Here is a 24,956-nt window from a genome sequence, read left to right on the forward strand (position 1 = left end):
AAGCAAACATTGCATTGTGTTTCACATGTTGTTTTTACAAGCCATTGCAGATATAAATCTCATGATGTGGAGCTCGTGGTTTTTTTCTATAAAGATGTGAAGTTTAGAAAATTATTAATTTTTGTAAATCATAAAAAATATACAATTAACTAATTGTAAATTAGCCAGAATTTTTAACAAGACATTCTTAAAGTTAAATTCTATGTGGATGTTTATACACTGCAATGACAACATTGTTTAATTTACAAAACTGAGCAGTGCATCCAAACTTGATCCATGATATAAATTCACTTGAGAATGAATGACATTGTAATCCTGGCTGGGAAGTCATTTCAGTGCTTAAATCTGGCATATACTGTATGTTTTAAAATATGTCTGCAGGTTCATATTTTGAGCCAGGGTGCCTCTACGCAACGGTTTTGCCTTCTCCTCACAAACATGTTCAGACAGGTTGGTGGCTCTGAGAAGGGCCTGCGCCATGCCTTCCTGTAATCCACACTAATGCAAAATCCACAAATCAGCACAGAATCCAAAGATCTGAAAAATCGCAATGACTAATCCAATCCAGACCCACAGAAATCTCACGGGAAAGAAAACAACACTCCCCGGTCCACACATTCAGACACTGATTCAGCTTAATAAATCAGACTCTTTGGAGATTTGTCTATTTCAGTCCAATCAAATAACTCAACAAACAAGTGATCATGCAAACAAAATCCTACAATGCACATTCAGCGGAAGGCAAAATGATTAGTCTTTTTCAAATATTTCCCCAGTTATCTTTGCAGATTTTCCTATAATAATTCAAGAACTTTTTTTTTCTGTAGTTTGGGTGGAATAAAAGCAGTTTTTAATAATATGAAAAAATTAGGGTCAATTTTACGAGCCTCCTTAAGAATTTATATTTTTTTCAGTTGGCGACAGAACAGATCACTGTTGTCTAATGACTTTCCTAACAATAACCTCTAAATAACTACACAATTTTATGTACTGTCAACATGGCAAACATAAAAAATGTAAAAAATTAGTTATTAAAAAATCGTGTTTAAAATGTGTTGAAAAAAACTTTTGTTAAACAGCACTTGGGGAATATATATAAAATAATATTTAAATTTCACTGGAAGGCTAATAATTTTGCCTTTTCTAAATGGTCAAATCTGCAGTTAAGATCTGGTTAAGAATTCTGCATGTTCCAGATAACATGACAACATTACCTGGTGTCGCTTGAGGTATTGGGGACATCAACAGTTGTTATAGCAGAAGTTAAACGGTGTGTGCTATGTTTGTGCAGCCCCGGTTCACTCTCGGGAATGGTTCAGTGTGGTTTCAGAGCTCACACTGCGACTGCATAAAGGTACAATCCCCCCTCCTTAGGACTTATAGCTGTGGCTTTTTTGTATTTGACTATAGATATCCTTTTTCTATTACACGGCTCTTTGAGATACTTGTCAGCTATTGGTCAACTACCACCTTCAGCTGTCCTATTTTACGGCACTGATGGCAACAGTGCATATATAATCAGTCAACACTCGCTCGCTCACTTGCTCACGTTTTATTTAAACACAAATGACACCTTTTCATGGAGAACCAGGAGTGCTGGTTAGAAAAAAATGAAGAATCAAACAATCAATTTATTAACTGAAGCATAAAAATGTATTTATTTGTCCATTGTTTGTTCATTTAAACTGTACTTTATTTAAATACAATTTTATGCTTCAATTATTTAATTGATTATTTGACTCTGAATTTGGTTTTATTCTTAACCACACTCTTGGTCCTCCATATCTTTTTTAGAAAAAGTTATTAATACTTGTAAAAGTAATCAGAAGTCCTCTCTTTTTTCACTAGGCTGAGTTGTGTTTCCAAAAACCATCGTTAGCCATCTAAGGTTGCAAGTTTCGTGGTTACAAACATAGTTTGTTGATTTGGTGTTTCCCAAATCCATTGTTTCAACAAACATTCACAAAATGCATCACAAACTTGTACGCTTGCAACTACACCTCTGGAGCTGTAGTTAGAAACATAGTATTTTTACAGTTCAGTTTTAGCAATATTCATGTTTACAATTGCGTTGCCTTCGTAGTGCACTTTAAAAACATTTATGCCTTTTTGAACGCTGCCGTGGCTCATGAAAGATGTAGGTGACCTATTATTTAAAAGCGGAATTTACATTATGTCTCCAAAGCTTGTGAAAGCAAAAAACATAGCATACGCTAATGTTTTTAATTTATAGTAGGGTATTTATTAAGTATCTGTACTGTATATGACACGGGCCTGTTAGTTAGAACATTTCTGTATTGTTTTGAATGTCAAACTGTAAAAGTAGACTTTAAAAAAATAAATAAATAAATAAACAATCATCATCATCATCATCATCACCATTTTCATTATTATTAATATTATTATGAAAGAAGCTTTTTTTCATTTCCCAATAAATAATAACATTTAATTTCTTAATAAATAGCCTCATTATTTATTTGTTTATATGATTTAAATGTGAAATTAGAATATGTGTTAGCTTGTTGTAAGTGATTTTATTTTTATAAAAGAAACATAGGCTCTATGTGTCCCATTTACATATATCTAAATTAATATGGAAAACAAGTTTATGTTTTTACCAAAACAAATATTGGATTTATTATTATTATTTTTTTTTTTTTAATTTGGGGTTCTTCTCTAAAGAAGTTGTTACCACCCCATTTAGAGAATCATTATGGAGGTTTTACGTTATAACTAACGTCGTTCAAACAATGGATCTGCGACAGAGAAACTACGGTTTTGGGAAACACTCCTTACACTACATCGTGCTTTTTCCAAACGATGCATCATGCTATGACAGTTCAGCCACGAGATCGTTGTTTGGAAAACGCACCCCTGTTTGATTGCAATTGACTTATTTTACATATTTTTAAATAACATTTTATTAATGTATACATTTATTTATACATAATTGTATCCATATCATACCATATCATATCTAAATGACGGTGTATTTATTTATTTGGTTTGTAGCCGTGTAATATCAAGTGGCATATTTTGCGTTGAAGCCCAGCTGGGTGGACAATATCCCTTACATAGAATGTTAGATCAGTAAAACCCTTTCCTGCATTCATTTACCAGGCTTCAGGAATGATTGCCAACCCTCTCAGTTATTTTACTTAGACTGTTTGTGTATTTTGCCATCATAGTCCCAGTGTTTTAGCCTATAAATAGACCCAGTGTTACAGTGTACTGTACTGTGCTTTAAATACAGGCTCTTGCTGTGCTATTACTGACTAGTAATGAGTACTCTGGCTTCCATATCCACTTCCTGCTGCTGTCATTTCTACACTATTTTAAATCTTTGTGCATTTTCCTCGGTGTATACACTTTTATATTTATATATGCACCATCACACTGACAATCCATGTTAGCTACAAAGCCACATGAAAAACATCAATGCTTCCAAGTAAAGCTGTATCAGTAACATCTGTGACATGATGACAATTACTGCAGAAAATATTTTCGATCTGTACATGTTGAGAGAAACGCACTATTGCAAGTGTGTACGATGCCAATGCAACTATTTCCCCAGAATTCCTACATTTCCCACTCATTTTCACAAGCTGAGTGATCAGAAATGAATTGTCTGCTGTAAACAAGAGCATGCCATGCTTGCTTAACTTGTGTTTAACCTGGAATATTCCCAGGAAAGATATTTATATTATACTCCTACTCCTAATTAATGTGCTCACTGAATATTAAATGATTTCCCTCTGACATCCCAGACAGTCTCGATATTTCTTTCAGATATTCAGAGGCCTAAAGAGTTTAAAGCAGAATTCACTTTGAGGTATTTTAAGCTCCCGTGGGGGAGTCTCAGCAGGCGACTTCATTAGGTAAAAAGAGGCTGTCAACAAATCTGTACAAACTGTCACAGTGGAGACGGGTGTACTTATTGTCAGTTCACTGTGTGTAGGAGTATGTTTGTTATTTTGTAGTTCTGTTGTCAGCATGCAAGCACAAATCTGTGTCAAAAAGATTAATAATGTGCTTTTCTTTGCTAATCAAGCATCAAATTCATTTATGCTCAGTTTATCAATCTGCTTAATATCTTGTTTGAGTTCTAAAAATCATAATCAAATGTAATTCTTTGTTTACAACTATGATCCAAAACTTTTCAACCCACTAATTTAACACTATTTTATACCAGTTGCCGGTAAATGTGTTATAAACATGTTTGTCCACTGTATTATGTTAATGTCTTCACAAAGAAATCTCTAAGGTCTTTAAATTTACACTTTAAACAAATTAATAAACAAATTATTAGTACATTACTTTAAAATCAAGTGAGTAAACCCATTGCCTTAACTTTTAGATTTTTAGAATCATGCACAAATTGCACATAGATCATCTACTTAATACGACAATAAATGTACTTGTTTTTTAAGTAAAGTCAACTAATAGCTTTAAAATAATGGATTTACTGACTTTATTTTAAAGTAAACAAATTGTTTTTACAGTGTATTGACCCAGGATCACTCTTAATTTCTTTCCATCAACTGACATTTAATGTCTCTGAGACCTGTTTGGTAACAATGAAATGTCTTATCCATTGTGACTTAAACTTATTACTGCTCTCAGTGGATGGAAGTAATTTCCTCAGAACTTGAAAGCTTTTTGAAATTAACAGCACACACACACACACACACACACACACACACACACACACACACACACACACACACACACACACACACACACACACACACACAACACACACACACACACACACACACACGCAAAAACATTATATTGGCCAGTTTGTCCTGCTGTCACTTATATATTACCAAAGAATATAGAATACACAAGACATGTCACATGTATACTTTTGATATTGATATTTTGATACAATATGGTGAATGATGCCCCGCCTTCTAGTATAGGAGCTAATCAGCAATCGCTATATGATGATTAAAGCCCGCAATTTAGTACATAAACCAATCAGCAATGCTATAGAATGACAATTCCTCGAGGGAGGGGATTGGACCAGACGAAACAAACATTTTGAAATTAAACTAAATAGACAGATGTTGTTTAATTTTATCGATTATTCATAATATAAAAAGGAGGACACTTAAATCTTTTGCTGAAAAAGTTTTATGTAAATTTAAAAACATCCATCTGTAGATTTTAACCTGTGGCAGTTCTGAATTGTGTTCAATTCTGTGTGAACCTGAAGTTGCTGAGATTTTTTTTTTTCAGTCTGTTGATTTAAAGCCAACTAAACAGAATATTAAGTAGTGGGCGGGTCTTTCTTTCTGCACATCATTCCCTCATAGCAAACTAACAGTTAGAGGGGCGTGGTTAAAATATTGTGGCTGAAGAGAGAAAAGCCGCCACTCTAAACGCAGAAGCAAATGGTCAGACTTTGATAGAACATTATCAAAACAAAACTTTTCTTCTGTGTATTTAATTGCACAAATTAATTGTTCACATGTCATTATTTCACCAAGTATGCGATCCTGGATAATCATCTATGTTAATTCTGGAACATCATTTTTGTTGTAATACCTATACCCTACCCCTAAATCCAACCATAACTGTAAATTATTTCCAAAATCAGAGGGGAATAATAGTTGGATAACAATCATGTTGTCACAATCACCAGCGATCTAATCCTTACAGATCGCTGGTAAACACACAGATCACATAGGACTACAAATCTGCTGGTTTATGGACTACAACATCCAGTCATACAACACATACACACGCCTGCTCCAAATCTCCATTGATTACACTCCCACAGCTGATACTGCTCATGGACTAATTACACACATAAATACAGCTCATTTTGACTCTCTCATTGCGAGTCTTGTAAACAGTTTTGTGAGCGTTTTTCCTTGCCTTGTCTTGCCTTGTTTTTTTGACCCTGTGCCTTGTTTTGTTTATTTACCTTGTCTGCTGCCTGCACTCTGACATCTCGCCTGATATTTGACCACAGCTCTGCATTTGCCTGTATACATCTGTTTGCCCCTGAGTTGACCAATGCTTGCCTGACCAATCTGCTAAATAATCCTGCGTTTGGATCAGCACCCCTGGTGTCAGCCACCCATTCACATTACACATGTAGAAGTGCTTAAACCTAACCTAGGCCTAAACTTAACATAAACTGTAAACATATCCCTTAATTCTGATTGGCAAATTAGAATGTTGTTTCAGGATCAACATAGATTTTAATCCAGGATCACGTTCTACTTGGTGAAATCAGGCTGGCGTTAATGGTCACCTAGAGAATAAATATGCATTATGAAAATAAACTTAGTAAATTTTGATGTCACATTAGCTTTTAATTAGCTTCCAATCCCAATATGTATAGTTCCATATATAATTCAATTAGAAGTCCCTTTGTTACATAATTGATGTGGTTAGGTATTTTTAATTTAAGTGTATGAATGACATTCTAGTTCTCTGTCCTCCAGGAAAAGCCGTTCCTGAATCAAACGGAGATTCACCCCCTGAACAAGAGAAGGTGAACTCAACTGCTCCTGTTCGCTCAGAGGTTGTATATGATGATGTGCCCTGTGAAAACATCACACCTCCGGATGTAGGTGAGTGTCTATTGGGTGTCATCTGTATTATCATCATCACCCATAGGAAAATTCCTCCAAAATTCCTCCTAAAATAGCAATGAGGTCACAATTTTTTTTTTTAATAAAGATTTTTTTTTTTTTTTTGGATTTTTGCCTTTATTTGACAGAACAGTAGTTTTGACAGGAAGTGAAGTGGGAGAGAGAGGGGGGTATGATCAGGAAAGGTCCACGAGCCGGGATTCGAACTGAGGACACCCGGAGCACTTCCGCACCATGTGTCAGTACGCAAACCAATAGGCTATTGCACTGATATGAGGTTGCAATTTTTAAAAATCTACACTCAAAGAAATATATATATTTTTGCTTGTTTAAACTACTTTTGTAAAATAAGCTGAAACAACACAATTTTTGAGATTTCATTGGCACAACTTATTTTTTTATGTTCAACCACATACATTTGTACAAAGTGTGTACACTGTATTAAATGGAGGATTTCACACAATTTATTCATGTTGTCCTAACACAAACCGATTTAAGTTACTTATTTGTTTTCACAAATTTAAGTTGATTGAACATAAAACAATTAAGTTGTACCAAAAAAAGAAATCGTGTTGTTTTAGGCCATTTTAAATAAGTAGTTTGAATAAGCAGCAACAATATTAATTTGAGTGTACATCTACATTGTGCTATTTAAATGAAATCTACATAAAAGTAACAGTACCACATCACCAGATAAGAGGTTGTACCTGTTAGTTGCAACAAGTCTATAAGTTGCCCCAATATCAAATTTGCTTTGTTTAGAAATAAAAGAACAGGTAAGTAGCATTGATTTTTAAGTCACATTTTATCATTTTATTTAGAGATAATATGAAATAGGCTACTGTAGTCTTTAACTGAAATAAAATGATAAAATTATAAACATATTTTAGTCCAAATTATTTGGCAGGCCAAGCAGAGCAGGCAAACATAAAAGAAGCATCAATTATAGTGGCATTTACTATGAAACATTTATTATAAATGCAGGTCCCACTTTATAATAAGTTACCTTAACTACCTTGTACTTACATCAAAAACTATTAATACAATGTACTTAATGTGTTCATAATCTATTGCGGAATACTTATGGTGATATTAAGGTGGGATACGAGTAAGATTAGGAAAAGCTTGGTGATAGGCTTAAGGGTGGGTTTAATTATAAGAAATTAATTACAGATGTAAATATATGCAGGTATTTATTCAATCGTAAGTTAAATGTAAAAACATGTATTTACACAAGTATATTTTGACAAATTATTCATTTCAATGTAAGTACATATTAGTTAAGGCTACTTAAAATGGGAATTGCATTATATAAGCTGAAGTGTAAGTCACAACATATTTAAAATGATAAAAAAATGGAAAACATCTGCAAGAATGATATTTTTTTATTTATTATTTTACAGTGTAGAGTTTTTGATTTACCAAGATATTCTATAAAACAATTGTTTTTATATAGTTCATTCATGTGATGGGAATGCTTCATTTTTACAGCCATTAATCCAAATTGAGGATAATGCATAAGTCCGACAAGTTTCAGAAAAATAAAAATATTATGGAAAATATTGTAAATACAGAACTGTATCTGTATAGTTTTTGTTGCAGTGCAGAGTTTCAGATTTAACAAGGCATCAATGATTTTATTAAAAGTTCAAACACTTCCTTAAGAATAGCATCAAACCATCTGGAATCTGATATCCTCATTAAGAACTTTAGGGAAACTAAAATCATACATTAATGCACTAAAAAAGTTGACAGTTTTTTTTTTTTTTTATCGGCCTTCTTTTTTTTTTTAGGCCACTCAGTGGGGTGCATTAATCCACTAGAGGGATCCGTGAATTATGAGGAGCCCATGAGACCCAGAAACAGAAAAGTGCTAAAAAAGTGCAAACTCTGAGCTACAGAATGTCCCCTCGAGTAGTAATCAATAAATTCCCTTTGCAGGCAGTAATTTGTTTTCACCCTTTAGCAATCAGCCTGTACCAACCAACCTACTTATGCTTCTCATTTGTATGTAAGCTTCAATGAGGATGTCTGTCTTCCTCTTATCAAAAATACTTTGTTATGTGTTATTTATCAGTGGATGACGTGATCTATGAGGAGGTGCAGAGATCTGGTGAATCTGGATTGATAGACAATGGCTGGGGCTCCAGTGAGTTTGAGAGTTATGATGAGCAGTCAGATAATGAGACCAAGCAGCCCACCCGTAATAAGGTAAACGCACATCAAGAGTGTTTAAACAAGTAATATATTTCTGTACATTGATTAAAAAGAAAACAACAATTTATTTTACTGGTAAATCCAAAATCTGTTGGTAGAACTCCTACTGTATTTAATCCATCACACAGTATAAAAAGTTTTATAGTTTAACATTTTTTTCCTCAAAGACAACTGTAAACCATAAGCTAGATTTATTTGTTCCTGTAAACAAAATAATTCTGAGGCAAAATCAATTTTGTTTGGGCAGTCCAACATTAGAGCAGTCATTGATGTGAGTTGGGGCCTTTAAATGGTTTGACCAGTGACAAATGAGGGAAACCTGGTCAACAACAAACATTATGTTTGTCCATTCTCTTCATTAAGTCTTCAGTCAAGCAGAAATGACTCACTTCAACTTTAGAAAAAAGGAAAAGGATCTTTTTGGCGCTCAGTTTTGTTTCAGTTCTCCTTCCTTGCTGGGTTTACCCTGTTCCTGTTCTTAGTTATTGTGTACTGATGCACGGAGAAAGGATCAGGTCTTAATCCACAGATGTTGCACGTCATGCATGAAAACAGGTACAGAAAGCCTTTACTAGACTAACCAGAGAGCCCAGAATGAGCATTAAGGGGCCTTAAATTCAGTTAAAGACTATTTTATAGGCAGAAGCGCTGTTTAAGTGCATTGTGTTAGCTTGGTGAACTGAGACAGACAGTATCTTAGGCTTAATCTTTTGTCTTACTGTCTCGTTCGCTCTGTTATGTCTGTCTTTATTCCCTCTCTTGTTGGCCTTGATGTTATCACTATCTGCCTGTGTTTCTCACTTTTTTCATTCTCATTATTTTCCTCTTTTTCCCTTCTGTTTTTTTCTATCTTTTTTCTGTGCACTAATATTTATAACCCCACTCCACTGTACCGCCTGTGGACATGCCATAATGGACATAGATTTCCCCAGATGTACGACGTCTGAAGCAACGCTGTGTCCAGACCAGGCGTGAGCTAGCCATGCGGTTAGGGGCGAGAGATGTCGGCCAGCTCAAACAAAACTATGACATTAAGGTATATTAATGAGGTGATCGATATGTGGTCTTCGGTGATCTTTGGGATGCTTGAGACAAAATGTGTGTTTTTGAATGCCCATGTTTGTTTTCTGTAATAAATCAGCTCCATATTGACAGTTTGTTAACAATTTATATTGATGGTCCCTGTTGCACATTTTGTTGACTAAAAGTTGCATTGCAATTACATGCCAATTAATTCTTTTTTGAGTAATTAGCCTGCTTAATACCTGCTAAAACTGCTCCTTCAACAGACATTAAACTGACTATAAGAAACTGTGCAAGTACATGTCAACTTACACTAACCCTAACCATAACCCAACAGTCTACTTCTGATCTAATAAGAATTGGTTGGCATGTGTATCTTAAATTCAACAAAATGTTTTAAAGGGACCATCAAAATAAAGTGCTACAAATAGTTTTTTAAAGTTTAGAGGTGTTTTTTCATGGCTGGTTGCATCAAACAAACAAAATAGGTTTTGTATGTAGGACACAAAATAAAAATGTGTATTGCAATATCTGGCAAATCCCTTTTTCAGTCATATGAATACATTTATCTGGCAAAGGTGCAATAAATTTTGCACACAATCATTTTATGCAGTAAATCAAAAGTAACAGTAATGACACTTATAATGGATTAAATAATTTATAATTTAAAACAATCCTGTTCTTTTTGATATTCATATGTTATATTTATCTATTCATAAATATAAAAAAGGTCAAGTGCATCACTGTTTCCACAAAAAAATCTTTAGTAGCATAATTTTATATTAATGCAATTTTAATAAGCAGAGATGTTTTTTTGAGTACCAAATATACATATTTTAATGATTTCTGAAAGATCATGTGACACTGTCAACTTTACAGCTTTGCATCACAAAAATAATAACATGAATTAATTAAACATATCACAATATTGTGGATTTTTTCTATTTTTACTAAGATAAAAAAGCTTTGGTGAGTATATGAGACTTCCCACAAAACACAATAAAAGAAGCAGAAAATAGCTGTAATTTGCAATGTTACATTATTTAGTTGTATTCGAAAAGTTTAAGTACAATTTGTGGTTATGTAGTAGTAAAAGGGCTGAGCAATTAATCGAAAAGTAATAGAAATCGTCATTCAAAACTTATAATCAATCAAATTTTTTCAGGTTGATTTTTTTCCATTACTTTCCTTACTGCATGTGGAGTCACATGACCCAGCTCTGTTAGCCACACTTTGTAGCCACATCTGATCTCTGGTCAAGTAGGACGACAAACCTATTCTTGTGCCTTTTGCTTTGCACTACAATTACGATGATTGGAAACTCCACCAGTGAAGCCTTGAGACGGCATATTTTCCAATACATTAAAATGATTATTTACATAAAAATATTTGTTTACAGAAAATGCAAGAAATGCACTGTTTAAAATATTATTTACAGGGCATGCAAGAGTTATTTTATTTAGAAAATATTTTGTTTTCTAGTTTTAATATGAAAAATACTTAAAATAATTTTATTTGTTTCCAAAAGTGCCAAAAGTTGTTTATTTTCACTTTTCTATAAGGAAAAAAAAAACAATTGTTTGTTTTAGGCAATGAATGTGTGGGCAACGCGGTGGCACAGTAGGTAGTGCTGTCACCTCACAGCAAGAAAGTCGCTGGTTCAAGCCTCGGCTGGGTCAGTTGGCATTTCTGTGTGGAGTTTGCATGTTCTTCCCGTGTTCACGTGGGTTTCCTTCGGGTGCTCCAGTTTCCTCCACAGTCCAAAGACGTGGTTCAGGTGAAATGGGTAAACTAAAATTGTCTGTAGTGTATGAATGTGAATGACAGTGTATGAGTGTTTCCTAGTGATGGGTTGGAGCTGGAAGGGCATCCGCTGCATAAAACATATGCTGGATAAGTTGGCGGTTCATTCTGCTGTGGCGAGCCCAGATTAATAAAGGGACTAAGCCGAAAAGAAAATAAATGAATGATATGAGAGACTTCCTTTGTTTACCAAATAAGTGGATCTAATTTGATTTGCATTGTAAACATTAAACAAAAGTTAAAAAGGTATTACTTTTTATTTCATATATATTATATATTTTAGTTATGACACTCCCAAAATAATTCAGCAAAAAAACGCAGTTTTAACACAATTCTGCTTAGAAATAGCAAAACCTGTCTGCAGATTCCGTCTGTCCCTACTTATAAGTCAAAAATAGAGCACTGAAGATTATTAATGTAGAGTTAAAGCTTAACGAATAATGAACTCACTATTTGCTAATGCTGTATAAATGATTCATAGTTATTATCGTTATTGTAAAATGTTACCAAATTTCTCACTTGTAATATGTGAGCATATTTACTGTACAGAACTTATCGGTGAACTATGAGGACAAAATGAAAATAAATTGATTAATAAAATATTCGTTCAATAATCATATTTGAACTAAATTGTTCCATTAATCGACATTTTAATTTTAGGTCAAATTGCCCAGCCCTGTGTTGTAAAATGTCATGTTTATCATTGTTTGAAATGGGCAGATTTTTATTTATTTTTTTCCCACAATGAAACTGAAACTGTGTGAAATTCACTGAGTGTTGCAACTGAGTTGAATGAGACTTTCAGGATTTGTTCAGCTGATGAACACACTGAATCCACAAACAGGGATTTATCTCTATTTCTTTTAGTTCTCATTTTGTTCTTCTCTGTCATCTTATGCAGCTCTCTCTTTCCTCCCGTAGGTTCAGCAGCTCATGAAAGCAGCGAGGAATGGCACTAAAGATGGACTGGAAAAGACCAAAATAGCCATGATGCGAAAAGTGTCCTTCCTGAGTAAAAAAGAGTGCACAGGTTTGACTCGTTGACTCTCATTTCCTCTTGTTCATTTCTGGTACTTTTTTTTCTGACATATGGTACGTTGCAGTACAGAAACAATACTTGAAACTAGATGTGTCTTATAATGTTTTGATAGCAGGTGGCATTTATTATTAGATCTCCAGAATTGTGATCATTTAGAAGAAGATGGCAAATTTCGGAGTAGTCTGTGATGCCATTGTGATTGAGGATTTTGACTGTAATTGTGTAGATGATACAGAGGATGATACTGGATATCTGGACGTGACTGTATCTGAACTCAAACATCCACCACCTCAGCTTTCTCCAATGCCAGAAGGGCTCAGTAGCCAACAGGTGCGTTTTTGTTTATGTGCTTGTGTGTTTATCTGTTTGACATTTTTGTATTTATATATACATTAACATTACATTACATACAATTTTTTAGTCAGCAATTAATTGAAAATTAATGCTCTTCTACTGCAAGCATTCAGTTAAAATTCAAATCTTTTGAATAAAAGTGTATATTTATATTGAATGTTGGATTTTTTTTTTCAGTTACCTAATTTAACTCAACTTCACCTTTTGCTATTTGTGGTTTGTGTGTCACAGGTTGTCAGGCGTCATATTCTTGGCTCAATCATCCAGAGTGAAAGAAGCTACTTAGACTCTCTCAAGAGGATCCTGCTGGTAGGTGACATAACCATGACACAATGTAACATTTGAGGGCCAAATTATTAGCACTCCTGTACAATAATCCTTCTTTTTTAAATATTTCTCAAGTGAGATTTAATAGAGGAAGAACATTTTCGCAGTATTTCTGATAATATTTTTGCTTCTGGAAAATGTATTATTAGTTTTATTTTGACTGCAATCATTTTTTTAAAAGCATTTTAAGGTCAATATTATCAACCCCCTTAACAAATAATGTTTTTCGATTGGCTAGAGAACAAACCATTGTTATACAATCACCTAGTTAACCTAGTTAAGCCTTTAAATGTCACTTTAAGCTGAATACTAGTATCCTGAAAAATGTCTAGTAAGATATTATTTACTGTCATCATGGCAAAGACAAATAATCAGTTATTAAAAATTAGTTATTAAAACTATTACATTGGAAATGTGTAGAAAAATATAATAAGCTCATTATAACATAAGGTAATATAACAAGCAATCATGACTACAATTCCAATTTCAAAACTCAAACATTTTTCACAACGCCCATCTTTGCAGATATTCACATGTACAATGCAAACATTTTGTTGTATTACAAGTTGTGTTTCACTTTTCATGCATCACAGTAATGATCAATCTACAGGTTATTCAATGCAATAACACATCCTTAAATTTTGTAATCTCTCAGTTTTTCAGGTTAAAAGTAAATCAGGTTTAAATGGCAAGAGTTCCTGTGGGGACGAATGTAACACTGTTATTTATGTACCACTGCCAATAACCATACCTTATTTTCACTTCCACATTACAGTTTGTAGTGTTTTAAATGAGATGTTTTAAAAATGTATGCATAATTGCCCATAATAATAAAATAAAAATCATATATTGTAGAAAATGTTGCATTGTTGGATTGCTTTAGAAGCATTTGATGGGGCTGAATTTAAAACATTTAAATGCAAATGTTAAAACATTTAAATGCAAATAGCAAATATTGTAAATATTACTTATGACCCACCCATGTTACTTTCAACCATGCTGATGGGTTCAAAATTAACACTGAATTAAAGTGAAGCTATATTGGAGTTGTTCTACATTGAGTTAGTAACCACAACAAAAATATATTTCTGCTAAAAACATCGTTTCAAAATAAAATTTTTATGAAAAATGTTTTTTAAACAAATTTCAGGAGGAGTACAATCAGACTTTGACGAGGCCAATTCATCACAGACAATCATTTTATTAGCCAATCAGCTCAAGACCAAACCCCTATAAATAGTCAAACACGTCATACCTCTGTTTTTTCTTGACTTAAGCAACTCTCCACCACCCCAACCCCACACTATTAAAGACAATATCTACTTAATTCTGTGTGGGGAGCATTCTGGAGCCAGGCTAGATACTGCGCTTGGACCCTATCTCTCTCTATCCTCATAAGGGGAATATCATGAGTTAGGGTGTCTTTCTGAGCTCAGAGCCCTCTCCCCGGACACCACGCCAAATACGCATATTCTATTCAGTCAAATATTTGTAAGTGTGAATGTCGTGATTGTCTATAAAGCTCAACATTCAAACTCAAATTAGGCATAGCAGAAATAGAAACTATTTTTGAAGTAGATTCCCCTGTCACTAGTGACATATTGCTATTGTAGCTGGATGATATGAAATTGTTAACACAGAAAACATGCCATTGATTAAATGTTGCTTGTTTGATTTCATTTTTTTAAATGAACAGAGATATAAGACTAAATCTAAACGTAAAAGTGACTCATACCTGCGTTATATTTTAGGAGTATAAGAAGCCTTTGATGGAGGCCGAGCCCCGGATCCTGAGCCTGAAAAAGATCCAGCCTATTTTTTACAGGCTGAAGGAGATCCTGCAGTGTCACTCCATGTTTCAGATTGCTCTGGCGTCCCGTGTAGCAGAATGGGATAACACTGAGAAGATTGGAGACCTTTTTGTCGCTTCAGTACGTCTCCTGTTGTTCTACCAAAATGTTCAATTTGTGGTGTGTTTCACAGCATGTAGATCATTGATTTTTTTTTTCTCAGGTTAGAAAACTTAAAGATTTCATATCTTGGTAACACTTTACAATAAAGTTTTATTAGTTAATGCGTTTACTAACATGAGCAAACAATAAACAATAGATTTATTACCATGTTTATTCATCTTTATTAATGTTAGTTGATGCAAACAAAGTTGTTCATGTTAACTCACCATTCATTAATTTTAACAAGCATGAATTTGTTTTTTGATAATGCATTAGTAAATCTTAAAACTAAGATTAATAAATGCTGTACAAGTACAGTATTGTTCAGTATTGCTTCATGTTATTTAGTTAGTTAACTAATGAAACCTTATAGTAAAGTGTGATCCATTTCTATTCCTCTCATTTTATTACACATTTTTTTGATTTAAACATTACCCATTTTGTTCAGTGGCATTGATTGAGCTGATTCGTGCAGCCATAAATATGCCATTGTGTATTCCACCTCACTTTAAGATGAAGATTTTTGCATGAATAAGCTTTGTCATATTTGCTTATTAAAGTCAAATGAGCTGTGAAATAGCCTGTATTTTTAGATGCCAACATGACACGATTTCTGTTGTTTCTGTAATGAGAGATCTTTGCAGATGGAAAAACAGAACATCCTTTAGTCAGCAGTTTTATTTAAAGTGTGCTAATTTCCTCTGCATCACCCAGGCTGCGCCCTGCAGCTGAGCACATTCTGTTAAAATCAGTTTAATCAGAACAATCCCAAAAATAGTCATAACTTTTGACAGTAGAAATGCAAGCGCAGTACATACTGTTCTATCATGAAGCATTATTATGTGAATCTTGTTATGTCTGAACTGTGTGTTGTTATGTCTGACACTGAGTGGATTAATCTTCTTTTCCCTTCAGTTTTCCAAGTCAATGGTGCTAGACGTCTACAGCGACTATGTCAACAACTTCACCAATGCTATGGCCCTTATCAAGAAAGCCTGTATGTCCAAGCCAGCGTTCCTGGAGTTTCTCAAGGTGAACCTTTCCAGTTATTCTTCAATGTTCCTTTTCAGTGATTAAAGTAAAAAACACTAAACCTTACATTTTAAAATGAATTGCTTCAAATGAGTGCAGGAACACAATATATAGAGTATCAATATTGATTTTCAATTTGACATTTGATAAAGTTTTAATGTTTTAAAATACATTTCAAATTGAGAATTAGATTATATATTGGTATTCACATTTTATATGCATATGCCCATTTTATAGGCATTCACATCAGTCGACAACCAATTTTTTCAGATTTACTAAAATTTAAATGTAATATTATTAATAAAGTTATTAAAGTGTAACATAAAAGTATGCAAAAAATCCTATTCTTATTGTTAAATTAAATATCAAGTAATGATCACATGTAAATGCAGCGTGTTATTTATCCGATAATGAATATGTTATTGATAAATCATGTTTCACTAAAGAGTAAATCTAAATAATCAAGTGTTTAACTGTTCTTACACCAAAGGTGTATATGCACAGACTTTTAATTTCAGCCAGCCAGCCTCAGCGCTTCAAGTCTTTCCATTATGAAATTGCCATGTTTAAATCTTTAAAAATCAGTGATCTTCACTGCCTGATAGATATACGATATAAAGTGCGTCCTAGATCAGACAAGAAGCACTGTATTAAATTACATTTTTCCTCACCATGTCTATAAAATATGTTAGCTTATTTTATCTCAGTATTTTCATTGGAGTTTATGCGCTTGCCTGTTGATCCTGACAGAGCTAGCGGTCTTTTATCTCGTTTTACGCTTGAACAACTAAATGAATGCTTAAGTCTATTTAACTGAATGTACTGTATTTACATTACAACATCGATGCTGTAAAAGCAACATTATGAAATTAAAAATAGTCATATAACCTTTTACAGGAAATTTATCATTGCCTAAAAACACAAGCTGTGCATATAGTCCATTAGCATTTTGCTAAAAAAACCAAGAACACCTTAGCAAATGCATAGCAATGTTCTGGCAATTAATCATAACATCCCATTCTTTCATGGCAGCAATTTGGCATGTACTAACTAGCATCACAGTCTTCTTTACATGGTGTAAATATCTAGTTTCAACTGTTTATTTTTTTTTGTCTAAATCCCTTTTTTTGTGTTGTCATGGGTTGTAGAAGAAACAGGCCACCAGTATAGACAGAATTACTCTTTATGGCTTGATGGTCAAACCAATCCAGCGCTTTCCTCAGTTTATCCTCCTCCTGCAGGTTAGTGCTCTTATCCAAACACACACACACACACACACACACACACACACACACACACACACACACACACACACACACACACACACACACACACACACACACACACACTCACACACAGATACTTGTATATATGGTTTACCAGGACTCTACATAGATGTAATATATTTTTTACTGTAAAAGACACTTATTACCCTACCCCTAATCCCGACTCTTACAGGAATCATGTGGCAAAATTAAAATGTAAAATGACCCCGTTGAGTAAGTTTTGAATGACAAGGACACAAGGCATGTTCTTGTAAGCCACCTTAATATAATACAATGAGATCATACCCATGATGCGTTTGTTGATATTATCCAAGTTTGTCCTCGTAACGTACATAAACAAATACACATACATACATTTAGTCTTTGTGACTTATGGGGACATTCCATAGGTTTTCATTGTTTTTATACTTTACAAATGTTATTCTCTATCACCTTAACCCAACCCTATCCTTAAACATAACTCTCACAATAATTTTTTAAATAGAAAAACTTACAATACCTATGTCATACCAATGTCATTACACAATGTTGTGTCCTCGTATGTGACAAAAACATACACATACCATTTCCTGTTCAGAGAGTGTTTAATGATAATGGAGTTTTCTCAAACTGTTCAGCACGGTAAAGTGAAAAAAATTTAATTTAAACACATGCATCTAAACTATCAAAACTATATTATGATATGGCAGAGCAAATGTTTAAAAAATGTAAACATGAACGCTGCTGAAATGCTTCTTATATGCTGTTCACTTATATAAGATTGGTATTTTACTACAGCAGCGAAAAAGCAAGTTCTGTTAGGATTTTTCTGTCATTTGAAAATTTCATCTCAGTAACTTCATTTGCATGTTGTCCCTGGGGGCTGAGACTAGCTGTTACCACATAGGTTTTACAGGGTTCAAATAAGGGTGTACTGTAGCTAGGCTGTTTAAAATGAGTTTGAGACAACAGATGAAGTTTAGCTGAGATAGCTAAATTGGAGTCATTACAGAAAGGGTACAATAAAAACAACATTCCCATCCTATTTTATTTTCACTGACTAAATTTAAACTCGATTTTATCCATAGGAATGAAAAAGTCTTCTCTAAATTGCAGATATTTAGAAGGGAGGATTACAAAGACTTTAAAGAGTTTTTAATTGGATACAATTGCACTGATGTGTTTCGCACAATAAAGCCGAAGGTGTACAATGAAAAACTTTACTTACAATAAAATGACTTAACACTTTTGACTTTCTCAGTTTGTATAATTCCAAATGTTGTTCAGTGTATATTTTTCCCAAATTAAAAGAATTTAAGTGAAATGTGACAATATGCCCTATAGGTGGAGCACATTGTAACATCTGAGTGGCTCATATGCCATATAAAATGTTGTCTTATCTAATGAAAAAATGTACAATACGAACTAAAATATTTTCCAATATAAATTAATTATTTATAAAAGTTACTCTTTAAAAAATTGATTTTAAGAGTGAACACAGTTCAAAAGAGTGTGGCCAAAGAAATGAAGAGACACTTTCAGACATAGAGAAAAAATAATCCTAACTGTTACAGTATAGCATTAGTTTAATAATAGCATGGCGCATTGAAGCACATTGAAACAGTGTTATCCATCTAGTTAGCATCTTCTGCAGGTTAGCAAAGTATTAAAGGCACTAAATAATATACATGATAATAAATTAATAAGTTTCTTATTAATAAACACTAAAAACTGGAATGAAAAATTGTATATTTAAAGAAATGTTTGACAATATCTTTAAGATTTTGGAATTTGGCCATTTATTTCTCTTTTTAGTGTTGTTATGGCAAAAAGAAAATATAGTAGGTTTTGTAATGCTAGCATGTATGGAAATGTTTAAACCATGTGGGTTACAATCAGTGGTGGACTAAAAAATTATACTTAAGTAAAAGTATCATTACTTGCCTAAAAATGTAGTGTAAATAGAGTAAAAGTATCTGTTGTAAATATTACTCAAAGAATGAATCAAAAGTAGAACTTTCAAAAATACTCAAAAGTGAGTCGTGAGTATTACTCTGTAGAAAGCTGATGCATTTACATGTAATTTGGGGGGTGGGGGGTGGGGGTGTAAACATAATATTCTGTAGTGCATTTAGTTATTGCTCAGTAGGCACACAACATCATAAGACATTAGAATAAGGTTGTAATGCCCGATGACCAAAATTCAATGTCTAGCAAGTGTCTAAGGACAATGTGATCCTGATGTCCAATAAAAACATCAATTGATGTTGATATTTGGTTGATTTTAGGTTGTGTTAGAAAGTGACCAAAATCCCACGTTGAGCAAACATCTTAAACCAACTTCATTTTGACGTCAAATACTGACAACCAAAATCCAGCATCTGATAGGTGTCATACTGGTAATGTCCACACCATGTGAAGCTGTAACATCATTAGATGTTGATATTTGGTTGATTTTAGGTTGGACGTTGGACAATGACGACAACCTGATTTTGACTTCCAAACAAAAAACAATCTGACCTCATGTTGACCTCTTGTGCCTGCTGGGTGTTTAAGGACATTTCAGTCATTAATTAAGTAAACATCGGTAAAATTCTCATCAGTGACATGTATCTAAACAGAGTTTAGGTCATTGCGTGTAAAGATTTTGGACACTTTTAATGCTTCCAAACAGCTGAAATTATAAATCATCCATGTCTTGGGGTTGTTCATTATGATGCGATTTACTTTCTATGTGCGATTTGATTGGACATGAATCACAAGACAGATTTTTCTAATCCCATTAGACAAGAAAAAATAAAGTAGTGACTGCAGGTTGAAGGAAAGTAGCAGAGCAAAAGTACCGATACAGCACTATAAATGTACTCAATGAAAAGTAAAAGTGCACATTTTTAAAACTACTTAGTAAATTACAATTTCTTAGAAAAAAACTACTTAATTACAATAGTTTGAGTATTTTTAATTTGTTACTTTACACCACTGGTTACAATTAACCCTTATGTTAGTGTTCACCATGTAGACTTTTTTTAAAGCATACTCTATTTAAATATGCACAAAGTGTCTGTGCTTAGTTTCTCCAAATGTTACGAGGAGTTAAAATTTGTTTGTTTTTGTAAATAACACTATTTTAAGTTTTTTTTTTTTTAAATCTCTAAACCCATGCATTCAGTTGTTTTTGCCATCTTCGGTTTGTTGTTTAATGTGTACTATTCCCTCCAAAGATAAATTTATTAGGTTCCTTGACCAGGAACACTTAAAGGAACACTCCCCTTTTTTGGAAATAGACTAACTTTACAAGTCAACTATTGTTAAACAGTTGAGTACCATTTTTGTGTCTTTCAGAAGCTGTTTTAGCTTAGCTTAGCATAAATAATTGAATCGGATTAGACCATTAGCATTTCACTCAAAATAAAAAATACAAAAAAAGAAGTAATTTAGAGAGTTAATAATGTTCCAATTTAAAGCTTAACTCTTCTGTAGTTATGATATCATGTTGCACCTGAAAATAGTCCCTAGCTAGGTGACTTTGTAACAGTGCTGCATAATATCATTGTGCCTGCTGCAGCTATGCTACGGGAGCAAAGTTCCTTATTTTCATGCCAGAATGATATAGTTTCTAGTCATATTGACCAAAAAAAAAGCAACTCTTAATTTTACGTCAGTCTAGTACACAATGAAACTCGTACAGAAGAATTCATCTTTAAATTATTTAAACTTTTTTTTCTTTTTTATTCTTTAAGCAAGATGCTAATGGTCTAATTTGATTCAAAGATTTACGTTAAGATAAGCTGAAAAAAAGTTCCCACCAGACTTGGCTATTGGCTCAATCGATTTGAAAATGTTAAAACTCAAACATTTAACTCTGGGGGAGTTGTGAAATGAACCCATTTCCAAAAAGTGTTCCTTTAACATCTTTCACTGTCCCACAAGTAGTTTTTGATCATTTTGAATGACTTAAGAATAAGCTAAATGACAAAATAGCTAATAATTATTCAATGTAAGCAGACATATCTGTGTGTGTTGGCAGGACATGTTGAAAAACACCCCTGTGGGGCATCAGGACCGGCTGCCGCTGCAGCTGGCGCTCACTGAGCTGGAGACTCTGGCAGAGAAGCTGAATGAGCAGAAACGTCTGGCCGAGCAGCTAGCTGAGATCCAACAGCTCGCTCGCAGCATCAGCGACCGCAGCCTCAGTAAGGTCAGAGTTCATCACACTTCAAACACTTCAACGTGTCAGCAACCCAACAACACAATGATTTGGCTTTACAAGCTCATTTGGTTGGCAGTATGGAAGGACATGAGCTGTTAGTGTGATCTGCTACTTCCACGTTTCCTCTTTCTAGAAATAGCTTTGGCAAAGATGTTTCCTTGCCAGGATGGCGGGTTGTCAGTGAAAGTTATTTTAGAGGGAGCTATTTAAGACCTCATGATATCAAAACTGGAGTTCGGTGGTTTTTAGTTCAAGTATGTTAGCTTTAAAAATGTCCTTCAGATAACGAGCCCCTTAATAAATCTATGTCTCTTATTTGTCATGTATGAAGTCATTTTCGCTGTAGTGTGTACAACAGACAGCATGTTGAAAAAAAAAAAACTGAAGAATTATATTTATTATCCAGAAATTGTTTGCATTTTTTGTGTGCATTCTTTTTTACAGACTATGAATGTTAAAGTACCTGATGACAAACTTCTTCACTGACAATTATGTGGACTATTTCTATACAATATGTTGTTTCCATAATTAACTGTCTTTTAAATTGTTACAAATTAAATACTTGAAATGTAAAATGTGTAACCTGAAAACTACTTATTTTGTATTATTTTAAAAACAAGGACTATTTTATTTAGCATCATACAGTGATCAGCATGAATGAGATACACCCAATTTTGAAAATGAATATTTAATATATTATTAATATAATATATTTTAATGGATTAAACAAAACAGATTTATAAAATCAATATTTTTATTGAAATAATATTTTTGTCACTGAACGTCAAACATCATTCACACTAGCAGCAACTTTGTAGCTGCATGTCCCTCTGGGGTGGCAATCTGCTGCAAACCTGGGGTCCGTTCTTTGAACATGGATTACTCAATTAGCTGGATTTGTTTATTGACGATTTGACATGATCCAGGATCGTTTCGTTCTTCAAATCTTATCCGAGAGTTGTTGTTATAACAACCGGTCTGGTAGCTCAAACCTGCTCAGGAGCAGGCTTATTTCATATAAATAGGATTAGATCATTTCTGGAGTTGGGTACCAAAACTCGGTGCCACTATGGCACCGGTACCTTTGGAACCGGTATGCACCGGATCCAATCAGCATATAATTTTCGGTGCTGCAACAAGAACGTAAAGCAAGTCGCGCACCGGAAGCGCCGATCGGGGACGCGCAGCACCATGCATTTAGAATTCACAAGTCAGCGGCTGTCCACGGCGTCCAGTGGCCAGCCACGACTCATGACTGTTCATGTTTCTGCCATGCCACAGAGCGCCTTCTGAAAAGTTTCATTTTAAATAACATGTGAATATGCACGTCTGGTGTGTGATACTATCATCTGTCATGTGCCGCAGCTTTGAGCGGTGCATCCGCTGTGTTACGTGCTTAAGAAGCATAAAGGAGTGCATTAAAGATACACGTGAGTAAGCATTGTGTTACACCATCTCTAAATGTTTAATTCTAAACAGCTTTGAGATATACGGATGTCAGCGATGTCAGGCAAAGCGCGCAGAACAGCGCTTGCGGCGAGCGACTCACTCCATCAACACGCATGATCGCGTTCATCTAATTTGCTTAAACTAAGCATTCTACAGTATGGCTATATTTTACAAGCAAGGATTCTGGCACACCAATATGCAGCAGATGTTTTTCAAAATTTGCATGTAAGAGAGAAACACGTCAAACTTATAAAGTTAGAGGGCTCATGGAATCACCTTAAAGGAATGGACCATCTCTGACAGCTTGTGACATCATCTGACACATTATCTGAGTACGTTTACATGGACACCAATACTCTTGATTTTAATATGATTAAGACAATACTCTGATCAAGAGTCTACCACGTAAACAGTGATTTTTTAACATCTTAAAGGACCACAGACACAAACTGCGGAAGAAACATTTATAGGCTGATGACATGTTACTGATCTATATGTTATAACATGCAGCTGAATAAACAGCTAAATAATATTATTGTCTTATTAGGATTAAGGCAAATCATTAGATCACTGATGTCCATGTAAAAGTAGTCACAAGCCCCAAACCCAGAAAAAAAGGTGCTCCCTGATTTTGATGACAGCCTTTCCACAGGTTAGTAGAAAGCTAATGTAATGTTTATAGCATAATGCAAATCTTGCATTTATGCTAATAAACAAATGATCAAAAAAAATATTTATGCAATTCAAATAAATAAAATATGAATTGATGTTTACTTTAAACTTATTATAAATGGTTCAATTATAATGATAGTGATATATATATGGTTCAATTATAATGATAGTGATATATATATATCATATATATATATATATATTTTTTTTTTTATTTTTTTAATTAATAAATTTTTTTGTCGATTAATTTTGTGGCTAAAAGGTATCAGTTCAGGCACCGTTTTGGCACCGGTACCGTTTTAAAAGTATCGATTTAGCACCAGTATCGGAAAAACCCAAACGATACCCAACCCTAATCATGTCGTTATTAAAGGTGAAATTGAAAGTATGTACCGAATGCTGATATTTTTTTACAGTAGTAACCTTTAGGTTATATACACTTGGGAAAATAGTAAAATAAAAAAAAATTATATAATTTATATTAATTAATAATATTTAGCATTATATAATTAATAATACTTACGTTTATATACATATAAGTAAAAAAATACATATAAATAAAAACTTCGGCACTCCAAAAATAAAAAGTAAAAAAAATGCGTTTTCTCCCCAAGGGAATCAAAGAGAACATTTAATAATATAAATTTTTTTAGATACAAATGTGTACTATTTTAAGGTACTGACCCAGCTTTTGTACAATTTGTGTATGATGACAGACATGCACAATATTTGACTGTTTTTGTTTGTTTGTTTCTTATAAAGGAATAATAATTAATGCAGTCATGCACATGCTTTGACAGCTAAAATGATGGTGATTTGATGCTTTGCAAAAGTTGCAGACACCTTTACTAATATTAAAATTATTTTTAATGCAACATTAATTTAAGTTCCTCACGCCGATTGCGAAACTTAAATAGGCCTGGGCTACTATAAAGAAAATCCAACTCAAAATGTAAAACTAAATAAATTGCTAAATACTCTTGACATATAAAAGCTTAAGGT

The 24,956-nt window shown here is 33.7% G+C and overlaps 1 protein-coding gene across 46 annotated transcripts in view; it reads left to right on the forward strand.

Annotated features, from left to right (window-relative positions):
* arhgef10lb (Rho guanine nucleotide exchange factor 10 like b) overlaps positions 1-24,956 on the forward strand; it is a 101,255-nt gene that overhangs the window by 19,758 nt on the left and 56,541 nt on the right. For 9 of the 46 annotated variants that reach the window (XM_087307076.1, XM_087307079.1, XM_087307077.1 and 6 more), the window contains 10 exons: positions 6,462-6,590; positions 8,689-8,822; positions 9,751-9,864; positions 12,576-12,684; positions 12,920-13,023; positions 13,279-13,356; positions 15,126-15,305; positions 16,242-16,358; positions 17,507-17,599; positions 21,651-21,821. In XM_087307076.1, the coding sequence (XP_087163202.1) occupies positions 6,462-6,590; positions 8,689-8,822; positions 9,751-9,864; positions 12,576-12,684; positions 12,920-13,023; positions 13,279-13,356; positions 15,126-15,305; positions 16,242-16,358; positions 17,507-17,599; positions 21,651-21,821 (1,229 nt within the window). Of the gene's footprint in view, positions 1-381; positions 451-1,291; positions 1,355-6,461; positions 6,591-8,688; positions 8,823-9,315; positions 9,384-9,750; positions 9,865-12,575; positions 12,685-12,919; positions 13,024-13,278; positions 13,357-15,125; positions 15,306-16,241; positions 16,359-17,506; positions 17,600-21,650; positions 21,822-24,956 lie in introns of those variants that run through there. The other 37 variants (XM_087307087.1, XM_087307088.1, XM_087307086.1 and 34 more) reach the window with 8 other exon arrangements.

This window comes from Danio rerio, chromosome 23 (genome assembly GCF_052040795.2).
Source record: "Danio rerio strain M-AB ecotype USA chromosome 23, GRCz13ab, whole genome shotgun sequence".
In the NCBI taxonomy this organism is placed as follows: Eukaryota; Metazoa; Chordata; class Actinopteri; order Cypriniformes; family Danionidae; genus Danio; species Danio rerio.